The sequence below is a fragment of the Scyliorhinus canicula genome, chromosome 8, assembly GCF_902713615.1.
Source record: "Scyliorhinus canicula chromosome 8, sScyCan1.1, whole genome shotgun sequence".
NCBI classification, from domain to species: domain Eukaryota; kingdom Metazoa; phylum Chordata; class Chondrichthyes; order Carcharhiniformes; family Scyliorhinidae; genus Scyliorhinus; species Scyliorhinus canicula.
Window position 1 is genome coordinate 163,749,908 of NC_052153.1, and position 14,723 is coordinate 163,764,630.

The 14,723-nt window shown below is 48.3% G+C and overlaps 1 protein-coding gene across 3 annotated transcripts in view; it reads left to right on the plus strand.

Annotated features, from left to right (window-relative positions):
* The window catches only part of LOC119970654 (interleukin-6 receptor subunit beta), a 116,850-nt gene that overhangs the window by 51,198 nt on the left and 50,929 nt on the right, over positions 1-14,723 (plus strand). For 2 of the 3 annotated variants that reach the window (XM_038805620.1, XM_038805619.1), the window contains 2 exons: positions 3,717-3,889; positions 5,396-5,526. In XM_038805620.1, coding sequence (XP_038661548.1) covers positions 3,717-3,889; positions 5,396-5,526 — 304 coding nt within the window. The remainder of the gene's footprint in view (positions 1-3,716; positions 3,890-5,395; positions 5,527-14,723) is intronic. The other variant, XM_038805621.1, reaches the window with a different exon arrangement.

The following is a 14,723-nucleotide window of genomic DNA, read 5'->3' on the forward strand; positions in this document are numbered from 1 at the left end:
AAGACGTGGCGGCTTGATCTTGCCGGGCAGTGGAGGGGAAAGAGTGCGTCTGTTTTGGACGCTGTCCCGACGATCGGTGGGCACCGATCGCGGGCCTGTCCCCTCCCGAGCACAGCTGTGGTGCTCCCGTGCCAATCGGGCCTCTAAATGCCCCAAATGGGCATCTGGTGCCCGTTTCACGACGGCAGCGAGCAGGTGTGTTTACTGCCGTGGTGAAACGGGCGTGAAGGGCCGGCCGCTTGGCCCATCGGCCTCGGAGAATCGCCACTCGCCGTAAAAAATGGCGAGCGGTGATTCGTGGCGTTGGGGGGGGGGGGGAGAATAGCGGGAGGGCGTGAAAAATGTCAGGAGGCCCTCCCACTATTCTCCCACCCGGCGTGGGGGAATTGCGCCCCTCTCTTTTCCCTACATTCAGTTTGACAGTAAATGACATCCTCCCTAAATCGGAGCACTGTATTTTAATTTAACGTGTCCCATTCTTTAATTTGAGATGTCCAATTTTAATCGGGCTCAAAACTAGGCCAACATTGGTTACCACATTGTCCTCATTGGTGGAATAGTTGAGTACCGGCTGACACCGAATTAAGATGAATGGTAAAGAACCAAAAGGGACATGAGGATAAACTTCTTATGCACAGTCTGAGGGTGTGAGGCACCTTATTTCAATCTTTTGTTACCTGTTTCATTTGCTTATTTTTCGAGGTTCTTGGCTTCATTTTAATGACTCTCTCAAGTCGGATTCTGGGGTTTGAGGAATTTCCCTGAAATAAAAGGAAATATTTTTACCCAGGGGATTCCAACTTCACCATTCTTAGAGGTGAAAAGCAGGCAATGCAAGAAGCTCAAAGCAAAATGAAATTTAAAACATGGGTAATGCTGGAAATACTCAACAGATTCGGCAGCGTTTGTGAAAGGACAAACAGAGTTAACAGAGGTCGATGACTTTTCATCAGAGCACAAGAAGCCAGGCACATTGGCAGCATTCCAGGAAAGGTAGATCCTCCTGTTGATAGCCAGCTCTGCCAGGGTTACAGATCACTCCCCAGCATTTCCATGGAGTTTCAAGAAATCTCTGTGTGGTGTGGATCATGTGCATGCTACTTGCTCCAGGATGCTTCGCATTGAAGAGAAGCTGTATCTGGATGATCTACTTCACAGCAAGTTAACTTGCCTAGGTTGATGTGTGAAACTAAGAGTTCACGAGTGGTCAGTACCTGCCTACAGTGATGGACATTGAAAGATCTGCCACCAGTTCCTTCACTCGTTGTACAGCATTTTTTCTGCTTCTGTAGAGATGATGAGAAATGCTGTGAGTTCCCTGCAGTCCATTTGCTTTTTTCCCCCCGTTACGCATGTAAAGGCCTTTGCAGCGCATCTACCTCAACAGGGAGAAATAATTTCTAATCTTTAACCATCAGTAGAAGTTTGTGGGTGTACACCCAATTGTCCATCTCTTTAACATTAAAGGTTCTTCCAACCTCTTGATTTGCTTCCTGCTCCTCCTCCTGAAATCTGTCCATCTTGGGAATGAAGTGCAATTGTTTTCTTTATAACAGAAGAATGCTCGTTATTGTCAGTTCTAGACTTCTGAATTTGACAACTATTTGAGAATTCAAATCTTGGCCGGGATTCTCCCCTACCCGGCGGGGCGGGGGGTCCCGGTGTACCGGAGTGGCGAGAACCACTCCGGCGTCAGGTCTCCCCAAAGGTGCGGATTTCTCCGCACCTTTAGGGGCCAGGCCCGCGCCGGAGTGGTTGGTGCCCCGCCAACCAACGTGAATGGCCTTTGGTTCCCCACCGACCGGCGCCACAGCTGGCCGAAAGGCCTTCACTGGTGAGTCCGCGCATGCGCTGGAGCATCAGCGGCTGCTGACGTCACCCCGGCGCATGCGCGGTGGAGGGGGTCTCTTCAGCCTCCGCCATGGTGGAGTCCCTGGCGGCGGCGGAAGAAAAACAGTGCCCCCACGGCACAGGCCGGCCCGCCGATCGGTGGGCCCCGATCGCGGGCCAGGCCACCGTGGGGGCACCCCCTGGGGTCAGATTGCCCCACGCTCCCCCCAGGACCCCGGGGCCCGCTCGGGCCGCCGGCACCAGAGGTGGTTTCAACCACGTCAGCAGGAGAGTCCTGACAGCGGCGGAACTTCGGCACATTGCGGGCCGGAGAATCGCCGGCCGTGGGGGGCCCGCCGACCGGCACGGCACGATTCCCCCCCCCCCGCCAATTTCCATTTGGCAGAGAATTCCGGCCACGGCATGGGCGGGATTTACGCCGGCCCCGGGCGATTCTCCGACCCTGCGGGGGGGGGGGTTGGAGAATTCCGGCCCTTATCATTTAATTCCCTGCGAAATAGTGAGGCTTAGGCAGGCGTGCATGATGTAAGTGCAAAACAGCTTTAAATGGAACAGATTCATTGTTGAAGGGTCTCATCGAATGCACCCACCTCACCCCTGCAACATCCCATTGCAATATGTCTTCTGGGATTCTCGCTGTTAATTGGATAGTTGCTATCAGGGGAATTTTCTGGTCTTGCTGTTCCGGACAGGCTCAGCGTCGGGTCAGTGGGGTGGATGGGTGTCTCACTTTGCAGCATTTAGAGGGACAGATGATTGGAATCAGCATTTCACTGCCTTTGGATATGTTGGTATTCTACAAATATCCCATCCTAACTTTCACTTCTTTCTCCCCTCATGTTCCTCCCTCTCTATCCTTCATCAACTTCTTTCCCAGCCCAATTACTGACCTCCGAGCAATGCTGAATCTAACTTAAAGACGCACGGTATGGCTGGAAAAAGACTACCGACAATATTGCTGTGTATGTCGGATACGATTTAATGGCCTTGCCGAGCCCGAGAGGCCTTTCACGAGATTCGAGACGCTCAAAACATCTCGCAAGATTTAACGAGATCTTGTGAGACGTCACGATCTGGATCTCGCCCTTGCTGGGTGAGATCAGAGAATGGCTCATTTAAATATGGCTGCGCCGTATTCTCCAGAGCCCAGGAAATAACGGCCGTGCCTGGGGAACCTCGCCCGCGTGCCGTTACGCACTGGTTTCCACAAACGTGGACCAGGCATAGCGACAGCTGGGGGGGGGGGGGGGGGGGGGGGGAGAGGGGGGGGGGGGGGTCTCACAGGCCTGGGTGGTCAGGCTCTGGTCAGGGATCCCCCCCAAGAGATATGTTGGGTGCAGTGGAGGGGGTCCAGAGGTTGGGTGTGAGGGTGGGGGGGGGGGGGGAGTTCACGGCGACAATGGTGCCCGGACTCTGTTTTTGTCTGGTTAAATCGCGCCCAATATTTCTCTATTATTTCGACTGAAGAATTAATGTATTGATTTTTAAATAAACTAAATCATGTTAAAATAACGGAGAGTGGAAAATCATACAAGTGCATCAAACATTCATCCAATTATATGACTGGCAGCAAGAAGTCGTATGGATTGTTTCTCTCTCCACAGGTCCTATCAGACCTGCTCAGTTTTCCCAGCATTTTCTGCTTCTATTTCAGATTTCCAGCATCTGCAGTATTTTGCTTATTTTTTAATAGTTATTTCCAGACTTGTATCATTATGTGCCAATAATTAATCAATAATTGATGCCCTTACAAGAAGTTTTGATTGTTTTTAATGAAGAAAAGTTATTTACAAATGATTATGTAAGATCACATTTTCCACGTGTAAAATGATTGAAATTTGCAACAACTCTGTTTCGCTTTTCAGCAGTAGAAAATCTCGTAACAGTATAAAATCTGTAATCACCACCAGTACATATTACACAATTCAACGAAAAGATCTTTACATTTCGGAAAATGCAACAATATGGGTAGAAACGACAGATCCGAAAAACATGAGTCAGAGAACAAGGCCTATCACACTGATACCTCAGGAGTCAGGTAACGTACTCTAATTTCTGGGAAGCATCTCATTCGTATCTGTTTCTTGACCTGTATTCTATGAAGGACCCAGTCATAAGACATCAATTACTGGCTCTAAATTAGTGCTTATCAAGATACCAGGAATAAAATACTAATTGGATAAAACAAGTCAAACTGGTCAATTCTCAAAGGTTCCTCAAAATAATCAAAAGTGAAAGTTACACATAGGTTTTTTTGCTGAAGGTCACAACACATTTGCAGCACCATTGTATCGGTGGTAATCTTGAGAATACTTTGTGAGTTGTGTTTTCAACTGTTCACTGCAGGGTGAATGTGCAACACTTTCAACGGCCTTTAGCTTAGAATAAGAGGATTCCTTCCAATAAATAACTAGGTAATACATTTTGGAACAGATTTGGCATTTAGCTATTTGTGCAGCTAAATGTAGATCTGAGGCCATTTCTGATCATTTGGCAGGTTTAAAAAACACTTGTGCTATGGTTCATTTTCAGAAGCGTACCTCATGTACCAGTTCAAGGAGCCAGCACTTCTTTAAGTACGGACGGTATGGTGGCACAGTGGTTAGCACCGCTGTCTCACGACACCACAGACCCGGTTTCGATTCCAGCCTTGGGTGGAGTCTGCACGTTCTCCCCCTGTCTGTGTTTCCTCCGGGTGCTCTGATGTGGAGGCTAGGTGGATCAGCAATGATAAAATTGTTCCTTGGTGTCCAGGGTTGTGTGAGGTTACAGGGTTAGGATAGGGGAGTGGGCCTCGGTGGGTGCTCTTTTGGAGGGTCAGTAGGAACTCGATGGGCCAAATGGCCTCCTTCTGCACTGCATGGTATTCTATAATTATGTAGCCAAAATTGATTTGCGCTTCGGTTTTCTTCTCTTCCTATCGGGAAGTCTCCACCTTCTATACAGTTCAACTGAGTAGCCTGATAAAGATCAAGACCTTCATGCGGCAATTTCAGAGAGTAGTCATGTTGCTGCAGCAGACTGGTGTTCCCATTTTTGCCAGCTCACACCAGCATGGATGCAAGCCTAGCCTGCGCAACCTTTTCTTATAAACCAACCTACCCGTTCCTGGTATTCCTTCTCTAAATTGCTTCCAGTGTATTTGCATCTTTCCTTAAACAAGGAGACCCATCTTGTACACAGTACTCCAGATGTGGTCGCACCAATGCCCTGTATAGCTGTTTTACATCACAGAAAATACAGTGCAGAAGAGGAGCTTCGGCCATCAAGTCGTCACCGACACATCTGGAGTATAACAGATGTGTAAGGATCTGATGGATTATTATAGCTCAACTCTTCCGATTTTGTGATATGAAAACCCTTGATGTAAAATTGAGCAAAATCATTAAGGTTAACAGAAAAGCTCATGCTTTTCTGTCACAAAGTTGAGGACACCACTGTGACTGAGCAGTTCAGGGAGTCACATTCAGTTAAAAAGATAATAGCATAACCAAAGTTGGATGATTGCGCCTAAATTTTAATTGGTCGGTATTGATTGTTTCAGAGAGACCCAAAACACCTTTGAACATATCGTACAAGAGGATGACTGGTCGGTTACATTTGAAATATGATTTTTCAGAGAAACTGCAGTATGAGTTAAATTACAGGAAGGCTGGAATTGCAAACTGGCATTCGGTAAGTAAAGTCAATCTTTGGAATTACAAATTAAATATTTATGTGCAAATTAAATGCCTTGGGGCGGGGTGGGGGGGGGGGGATGAGGAAAGCGCAAACACTAGAAAGCTACAAAAAACTACGAAGAAGTTGGAAAGGCCCAGCAGGTGGTTCTCAGTATCGCACCGTTTGAGTTTCGGAACAATCTCAAAGCACATTCCATATAAATGCAGCAAGGGACGGGGGTAAGATCCTGCTAACACTGGTGAGTTGAAAGCCTCATCAATCTGTTTGTATGTCACAAGCCTCGAGAGAAATGTTGATGAGGACAGCCGGAGAACTCTCAGCGTGGAGTGTTATGGGGAGGTTTTAACAGGCACCTGTTCAGTTAAACAGGAAATGGGATTAGTTTAGCATGTAATTTGAAGCAAGCACAACAAAAAGTGCATTTGCTCAATTTAGATTATGAGCCCACGCTGCCAGGTATGGGATTTAAAACACCAATTTTTCACCAAAAAATGAGCTAACAACCAAGTCAAAGACACACACACACACAATAAAAGGAAAGGTAAATTGTCACACCAAAGACTAATGCACCGGCCGCAAATGTTGCCATAGATGGTAAACGGTGACCATTATTCCACATCCTGATTCTCCATTTAAGTCAAGAGAGCTTCCAATCAGGCATATAAAAGGCAAGAAATCCTGACCACCAGATTCTTTTATGATGTTTGTGTTTATCAATATTACCACTAGAATATATTGCATTGTGTTGTTGTTTATCCAGGAGCCATACCTCTGCAAAGATGCACTGGGAAATCCCTTCCTGGAGATCCCGTGACTGTCCTGCATTCAGAACCATCTTAAAGTATAAATTAAATCGCAAACTTCAGGTGGTTCTGAAAAAGTTAGAAGAATTAAAACCACTTCTAATTGCTGTTAGTACTGACCCACCCCCTCCCCATGGGACTCCACCCACTCAAGGAAAATAAATGGTAAACCCCCCCCCCTCCCCACATGAGACCCCCTGAACACTTGACCTCCTCCCAAGGACCACCCCCATTGACCAAATGCCCCGAACCGCCGACTCCCACCCCCAACACTGACCACCCTTCCTCCTGAATACTCACTCAACCTTCCCCCACTGACCAATTTCCAATTGACCACCCAAGCACCCCCCCCCCCCACCAACACCTAACTTCTTGACTCCCTCCCTGACCATCCAACCCGTCTCCTGCTGACCACCCCACACTGTCTCTCCTCTGACCAACCTACCAGACAAACCGACCCCCCTCGACCACCCAACCCCCTCCCACTGACCAAGTGACGCCCCCACTTCCCAGACCACCCGACCCATCACCACCATTCCTACCCACATATTTTACAAACTTGCCTTCTCCCTGGCATCTGAATGTGACTGGACATTTAAACATTCCTGCTTTATGGAAGCTGGTACCATAAAAAGGGGGCCGTGCCTTATTTACTTCTTGGTCTCCAGCCCTCGCCCGGCCTGAGTCGAAGATTGGGCGAGAAAGGAGCAGCTGGCATGTAACTCGGAGTGGAATGGCAATCCTACTCCTGCAGGTTTTTGCTGACCTGTGACACAGGCTGCATTTGAATTTGAGCTTCATATAATTGCAGCCATTGTCAGTAAGATGCACACTAGTGGAGGTATGGAACCAACAGAATATTTGAAAATTCAGGTGTATAGAGCACGACAAACTGCAGTCATCGCCTATCCCTGATTGAATCAGTATCAGTATCAGAGGTCTTGTGGCTCACTGAGAAACAGACTGCTTCTAGGCCAGAAGCTGCAGGTTTAAGTCCCGCTGCTACACTTGATGGCGAAGGAAGGTGCTTTCACAATGCAACCAAACAGGCTACATATCAATGTGGAAATCCTTCCCTCACAGGCCAATGGTAGGTGGCGAGAGTGGGAGAGATTCCTGGTCAGCCATGTGATGGTGTGATGAATGTAGAAATTTCAGATATATTGTATTACATATATTTTGTGCAGTAAGGGTTAAAATCCTTGGAATAGTATGTGTACGACTGCTGTCGTGGTGTTTTAAAAATCCTGGCTTGTAAGACAGCAAGGCTTTTTGAGAGCCAGAGGTGCAATTAAAACATCATAAAAGGTTGGATGAATGTATTTTTGTTTATGTTAAGAGAGTTCCCTGTTGAGTATTTAATTAGAGCATTGTGTTCAGTGGGGCGGCACGGTGGCACAGTGGTTAGCACTGTTGCCTCACAGCTCCAGGAATCCGGGTTCAATTCCGGCCTGGGGTGACTGTGTGGAGTTGGCACTTTCTCCCCCTGTCTGCGTGGGTTTCCTCCGGCTGCTCCGGTTTCCTCCCACAGTCCAAAGATGTGCAGGTTGGGTGGATTGGCCATATTAAATTGCCCCTTAGTGTTCAAAAGGGCGGGTTATTGGGTTACGGGGTAGGGAGGAGGCATGGGCTTAAGTCGGGTGCTCTTTCCAAGGGCTGATGCAGGCTCAATGGGCTGAATTAGCCTCCTTCGGCACTGTAAATTCAATGATAGTAAGATGATGTAGTTAATGGGAAGAGCCAAGGGCTGAAGCAGTCAGGTGTTGAGAGTTCAGTTTGGGGTTAGATTGGGATGTGAACAGAAGTTAGTAGTTAGTTAGTTAGTAACTAGCAGTTACTTTCCAAGCAGTTCAGAATTTTTGTTGGGAGCTGGAAGCCAAGCTATGAAGGCAGTTTCTCAAGTCTTCAGCTAGAGATCCTGCAGTGCTCTGACGAGGTCAGCTCTCTTTCTTTAAAGCAGTCTCAAAAGATTTCTCTTTTTCAAAGTGGAGTTTCAAGAGATCTGTGTACAGCAAATATCCCCGAGTGCTAACTGTATTTAAAAGTGGAAAGGGATCTGAGATGGTCCTGTTGTTTGAGTGGAAGTAAAGATAGCAGTTGAGGGTTATTGTGTCACTGTACTGATTAGCATTGTTTAAGGGGTAATTGTAAGCTTTTTTTTCCAGCCGTTCCCGCCGGTGGGATCTCCAATCCTGCCAAAGACGACCACCCCCACCCGGCCAATGGCGACCCGCTTCTGCTGCAATTTTGGGGCGGGTGGGAGGTGTGGAAAATCCCGCCCCATGTCATTGTGTTCGGGTTCAGAGGGTTTTTGGAACAGGCCAGGCCTCGGGTGCACGGCAATTGTTAAGAGTGCTGGGGTCAGGAGTGGTGGAAAGTCAGGCCTGGCAGTGGCAGCGGGATAGGGGAGGGGGGATGGAGTTGGTCTTGGGGGTTTGGGGAAGAAAGGTCAGCAATCAGGAAGAGTAGTTCCCATGTGGTGGAAGAGTCCAAATAGTATAGGGAGAGTCCAGGTGGGTGGAGAAATCTTGTAAGGGTGGGGCATCCCGTGGGGGTGGAAAGGGGGGAAGGGGGTAGTCTCCTGGTGGGGATGGAGGTAGTTAAGGGGGGGGGGGGGGGGGGTTCCTAGGAGTTTGGGGTTGTGCGAAGGCAGGCTGGTGGAGTTTCCTGGGGGTGGGAAAGTTATTATAGCTGCAGTGATATATCAAGTCAATCATGATTATGCCAAGTTAATGGCTAAAATATGTATTAAAGATAAGTATGTAAGGATGAATGGAAATATTGAGACTTTTGTGGCTAAGAATGAGCAGTGGGTTAATCTTTCGAAGTAGAGATTATTTTTAAAACCTAGACTTTGCACTATTTTAAGTATATTGTACGATTAGCTCTGAACATATATAAGAGGGGGCATGAACCAGAACAGCAGTGACACATTTTGGACTTGAGATGACATTGTTAACCACAAAAGTAAAAACGTGAATAATTTTATTAACCTCTTCTCAGTCCTTCAGATAAACATAAGTGTACTTGGAACTCTGGGATATGCAGCCAGCATGCAGGAAAGATTTGGTAGATCATAGTTCATAGAATTTACAGTGGAGAAGGAGGCCATTCGGCCCAATGATGTCTGCTCCGGCCCTTGGAAAAGCACCCTACGTGAGCCCTATGCCTCCACCCTATCCCTGTAACACAGCAACCCCACCTATCCTTTTTGTGGACACTAAGGGAGATTTAGCATGGCCAATCCACCTAGCCTGGACTGTGGGAGGAAACCGGAGCACCCGGAGGAAACCCATGCAGACACGGGGAGAACGTGCAGGCTCCACACTGACCGTGACCCAAGCCAGGAATCGAACCCAGGACCCTGGAGCTGTGAAGCAACTGTGCTAACTGCCGTGCTACCCCCGGTCTACTCCTCGCGAGGAGTAACGGCCATCAGGAATCCTGGGGGAGGCCTCTCCCGGTATCTATCGGTAAGGGTGGTGATATCTTACAAGGTGGTGGAGATGGCGGAGAGACGGAGGTTGGTGGGGCAATTTTAGAAGTGGACCGGTGGTATTCGGCTGCCCCGCCAGAGAGCAGATGAAGTTGCAAGGGGATTTGATTTGCTGATGACAGGGAAGGCGATGGGACAGTTTTGGTGATCGAGGTGGGTTTCTGGGGAGAAAGCCTGTTAAGCACACTTAAATATTTTCACATCAGAGTTATCCAAGGTGTGGGACCTAAAGAGACTGTGTTAGAGAACTGGAGATGGAGCTGAATGAACTTCAGATCATCCAGGAGGCAGAGGGTGTTATAGAGAAGAGTTACAGGGAGGTAACCACACCCAAGGTACAGGACAAGAGTAGCTGGGTTACAGTCAGGGGAAAGAAAACGACCAGGCAGACAGTGCAGAGATTCCTCGTGGCCGTTCCCCTTCAAAACAAGTATACCGTTTTGGATGCTGTTGGGGTGGGATGACCTACCGGGGGAAGGCCCTAGCAGCCAGGTCTCTGACACTGAGTCTGGCTCTGGGGCTCAGAAGGGAAGGGGGGAGAATAGAAAAGCAATAGTAATACGGGATTTAACGGTTGCGAGCGAGACTCCCGGAAGGTATTTTGCCTCCCGGGTGCCAGGGCTAGGGATGTCTCAGATCGTGTCTTCAGGATCCTGAAGGGGGAGGGTGAGCAGCCAGAAGTTGTGGTGCACATTGGTACCAACGACGTAGGTAGGAAAAGGGGTGTGGAGGTAATAAATGAGTTTAGGGAGTGAGGCTGGAAGTTAAAGGCCAGGACAGACAGAGTTGTCATCTCTGGTTTGTTGCCGGTGCCACGTGATAGCGAGGCTAGGAATAGGGAGAGACTGCAGTTGAATACGTGGCTGCCGGAATGGTGTAGGAGGGAGGGCTTCAAGTATTTGGATAATTGGAGCGCATTCTGGGGAAGATGGGACCTGTACAAGCAGGACGGGTTGCATCTGAACCAGAGGGGCACCAATATCCTGGGAGGGAGGTTTTCTAGTACTCTTCGGGAGGGTTTAAACTAATTTGGCAGGGGAATGGGAACCGGATTTGTAGTCCAGCAACTAAGGTAGCCGATATTCAGGACGCCAAAGCACGTAGTGATGCAGTGGGGAACACTGACAAAGGAGAGTACTTGCAGGCACGGAGATGGGTTGAAATATGTATACTGCAACGAAAGAAGCATCAGGAATAAGCTGGGTGAACTTAAGGCATGGTTCGGTACTTGGGACTACGATGTGGTGGCCATCACGGAAACTTGGATAGAAGAGGGGCAGAAATGGTTGTTGGAGGTCCCTGGTTATAGATGTTTCAATAAGATTAGGGAGGATGGTAAAAGAGGTGGGGGGTGGCATTGTTAATTAGAGATAGTATAACAGCTGCAGAAAGGCAGTTCGAGGAGGATCTGCCGACTGAGGTAATATGGGTTGAAGTCAGAAATAGGAATGGAGCAATCACCTTGTTGGGAGTTTTCTATAGGCCCCCCAATAGCAGCAGAGATGTGGAGGAACAGATTGGGAAACAGATTTTGGAAAGGTGCAGAAGTCACAGGGTAGTAGTCATGGGTGACTTCAACTTCCCAAACATTGAATGGAAACTCTTTAGATCAAATAGTTTGGATGGGGTGGTGTTTGTGCAGTGTGTCCAGGAAGCTTTTCTAACACAGTATGTAGATTGTCTGACCAGAGGGGAGGCCATATTGAATTTGGTACTTGGTAATGAACCAGGGCAAGTGATAGATTTGTTCGTGGGGGAGCATTTTGGAGATAGTGACCACAATTCTGTGACTTGCACTTTAGTAATGGAGAGAGATTGATGCGTGCAACAGGGTAAGGTTTACAATTGGGGGAAGAGTAAATACGATGCTGTCAGACAATGCTGTTCATTGCAGAGGGATTGAATTTAAGAGCCGTGAGGTCATGATGCAGCTGTAAAAAACCTTGGTAAGGCCACATTTGGAGTACTGTGTGCAGTTCTGGTCGCCTCATTTTAGGAAGGATGTGGAAGCTTTGGAAAAGGTGCAAAGGAGATATACCAGGATGTTGCGTGGAATGGAGAGTAGGTCTTACGGGGAAAGGTTGAGGGTGCTAGGCCTTTTCTCATTAGAACGGAGAAGGATGAGGGGCGACTTGATAGAGGTTTGTTAGATGATCAGGGGAATCGATGATCAGGGGAATAGATAGAGTAGACAGTCAGAGACTTTTTCCCCAGGTGGAACAAACCATTACAAGGGGACATAAATTTAAGGTGAATGGTGGAAGATATAGGGGGGATGTCAGAGGTAGGTTCTTTACCCAGAGAGTAGTGGGGGCATGGAATGCACTGCCCGTGGAAGTAGTTGAGTCGGAAACATTAGGGACCTTCAAGCGGCTATTGGATAGGTACATGGATTACGGTAGAATGATGGAGTGTAGATTAATTTGTTCTTAAGGGCAGCACGGTAGCATTATGGATAGCACAATTGCTTCACAGCTGCAGGGTCCCAGGTTTGATTCCAGCTTGGGTCACTGTCTGTGCGGAATCTGCACATCCTCCCCGTGTGTGCGTGGGTTTCCTCCGGGTGCTCCAGTTTCCTCCCACAGTCCAAAGATGTGCAGGTTAGGTGGATTGGCCATGATAAATTGCCCTTAGTGTCGAAAATTGCCCTTAGTGTTGGGTGGGGTTGCTGGGTTATGGGGATAGGGTGGAGGTGTTGACCACGGGTAGGGTGCTCTTTCCAAGAGCCGGTGCAGACTCGATGGGCCGAATGGCCTCCTTCTGCACTGTAAATTCTATAATTAATCTAGGACAAAGGTTCGGCACAACATTGTGGACCGAAGGGCCTGTTCTGTGCTGTATTTTTCTATGCTATATGTTCTAAAGGCCTTGCCTCAGAGACCCCGAGGGGGCGCTGTTGAGCACTGGTTTTCACAGCATGGACCAGGCGTACCGGCACTTGGGGGCGAGGTCTCCGAGGCGGGGCCCCCGAGGAGGTTGGGATCTGGACAAAGTGGTACCCTGGCACTGCTGATGCCACCTTGGCACCTGGCACTGCCAGCTTCGCACCCTGGCAGTGCGACCTTGGTGACACCCTGGCAATGCCAGGCTGTCAGTGCCAAGATGCCAGGTAGCATCTTGCCTATGCCAGGATCTGGCCCAGAGGTGCCCTGTCCTTATGACGTGGGGTGCAAGGGGGTTGAGGACCCCCTAATTGGTAAGCTGGGGTGTTGGGGGAGAACCGGAGGCCACACTGGGCGGATCCAGAGATCGGGAGGGGCATTGAAAAATGGCACCCTGACCTCTTCTTGCACTGGCAAACTGAGCTGGTTCATGCTCACCAAGGCCCGAAAATTAAGCAGAGTCCATTTAATAGGGGTATTAAGCACTGGGAAACACCCCACAAAACGGGCATAAAACAGGATTGTTTCTTGTCCATTAAATTGTGTCCTTTATCAATAACTACAAAATGCACATTCACCGGGCCAGCACTGTGGCGCAGTGGCTAGCGCTGCTGCCTCATGACACCAAGGACCCGGGGTCGATCCAGGCCTGAGGTCACTGTCCATGTGGAGTTTGCACATTCTCTCCGTGTCTGCATGGATCTCACCCCCACAACCCAAAAACGTACAGGGTAGGTGGAATGGCCACGCTAAATTGTCCCTCTTTTGTGAAAAAAAAGAATTGGGCATTCTAAATTTTAAAAAATACACATTCACAGATTATCAAACACAAACATGGAAGTATTTATAAAGATTGGATTGGAATTCTTACTGTCACATGTACTAAGGTACAGTGAAAAGTATTGTTCTGCGTACAGTTCAGGCAGATCATTCCATACATGAAACTATACATCGGGCAAACATAAATACGCTATGTAAATGCGTACAGGCATTGGGTGAAGCATACAGGAGTGTAGTCCTTCTCAGTAGAGAAGATGTGTGAAGAGATCAGATCAGTCCATAAGAGGGTAATTTAGGAGTCTGGTAACAACAGGGAAGAAGCTGTTTTTGAATCTGTTCAGTAAGAAGTCTTACAACACCAGGTTAAAGTCCAACAGGTTTGTTTCAAACACGAGCTTTCGGAGCACGGCTCCTTCTTCAGGTGAATGATTCACCTGAAGAAGGAGCCGTGCTCCGAAAGCTCGTGTTTGAAACAAACCTGTTGGACTTTAACCTGGTGTTGTAAGACTTCTTACTGTGCTCACCCCAGTCCAACGCCGGCATCTCCACATCATGGTTTGAATCTGTTAGTACGCGTTCTCAGACTTTTGTATCTCATGCCCGATGGAAGAAGTTGGAAGAATGAATAAGCTGGGTGGGAGGGGTCTTTTATTATGCTGCCCGTTTTCCCAAGGCAGTGGGAGCTGTAGACAGAGTCAATGGTATGGGAGGCAGGTTTGTGTAATGGACTGGGCGATGTTCACAACTTTCTGTAGTTTCTTACGGTCTTGGGCCGAGCAGTTACCATACCAAGTGAGATGCAGCCAGGTAGGATGCTTTCTATGATGCATCCGTAAAAGTTGGTAAGCCAGGTAGGATGCTTTCTATGATGCATCTGTAAAAGTTGGTAAGAGTTAATGTGGACCTGCTGAGTTTCTTAGTTTCCTGAGGACGTATAGGTGCTGTTGTGCTTTCTTGAACGTAGCAACGACATGGGTGGACCAAGACAGATTGTTGATGATGTGCACACCCAGGAATTTGAAGCTGTCAACCACCTCCACCTCGGCCCCGTTGATGCAGACGGGTGTGTACGGTACTTTGCTTCCTGAAGTCAATGACCAGCTCTTTAGTTTTACTAATGTTGAGGGAGAGATTGTTGTCGTTACACCACTCCACTAGGTTCTCTAACTCCCTCCTGTACTCTGACTCATCGGTGTTCAAGATCCGATCCCACTACGGTCGTTTCATCAG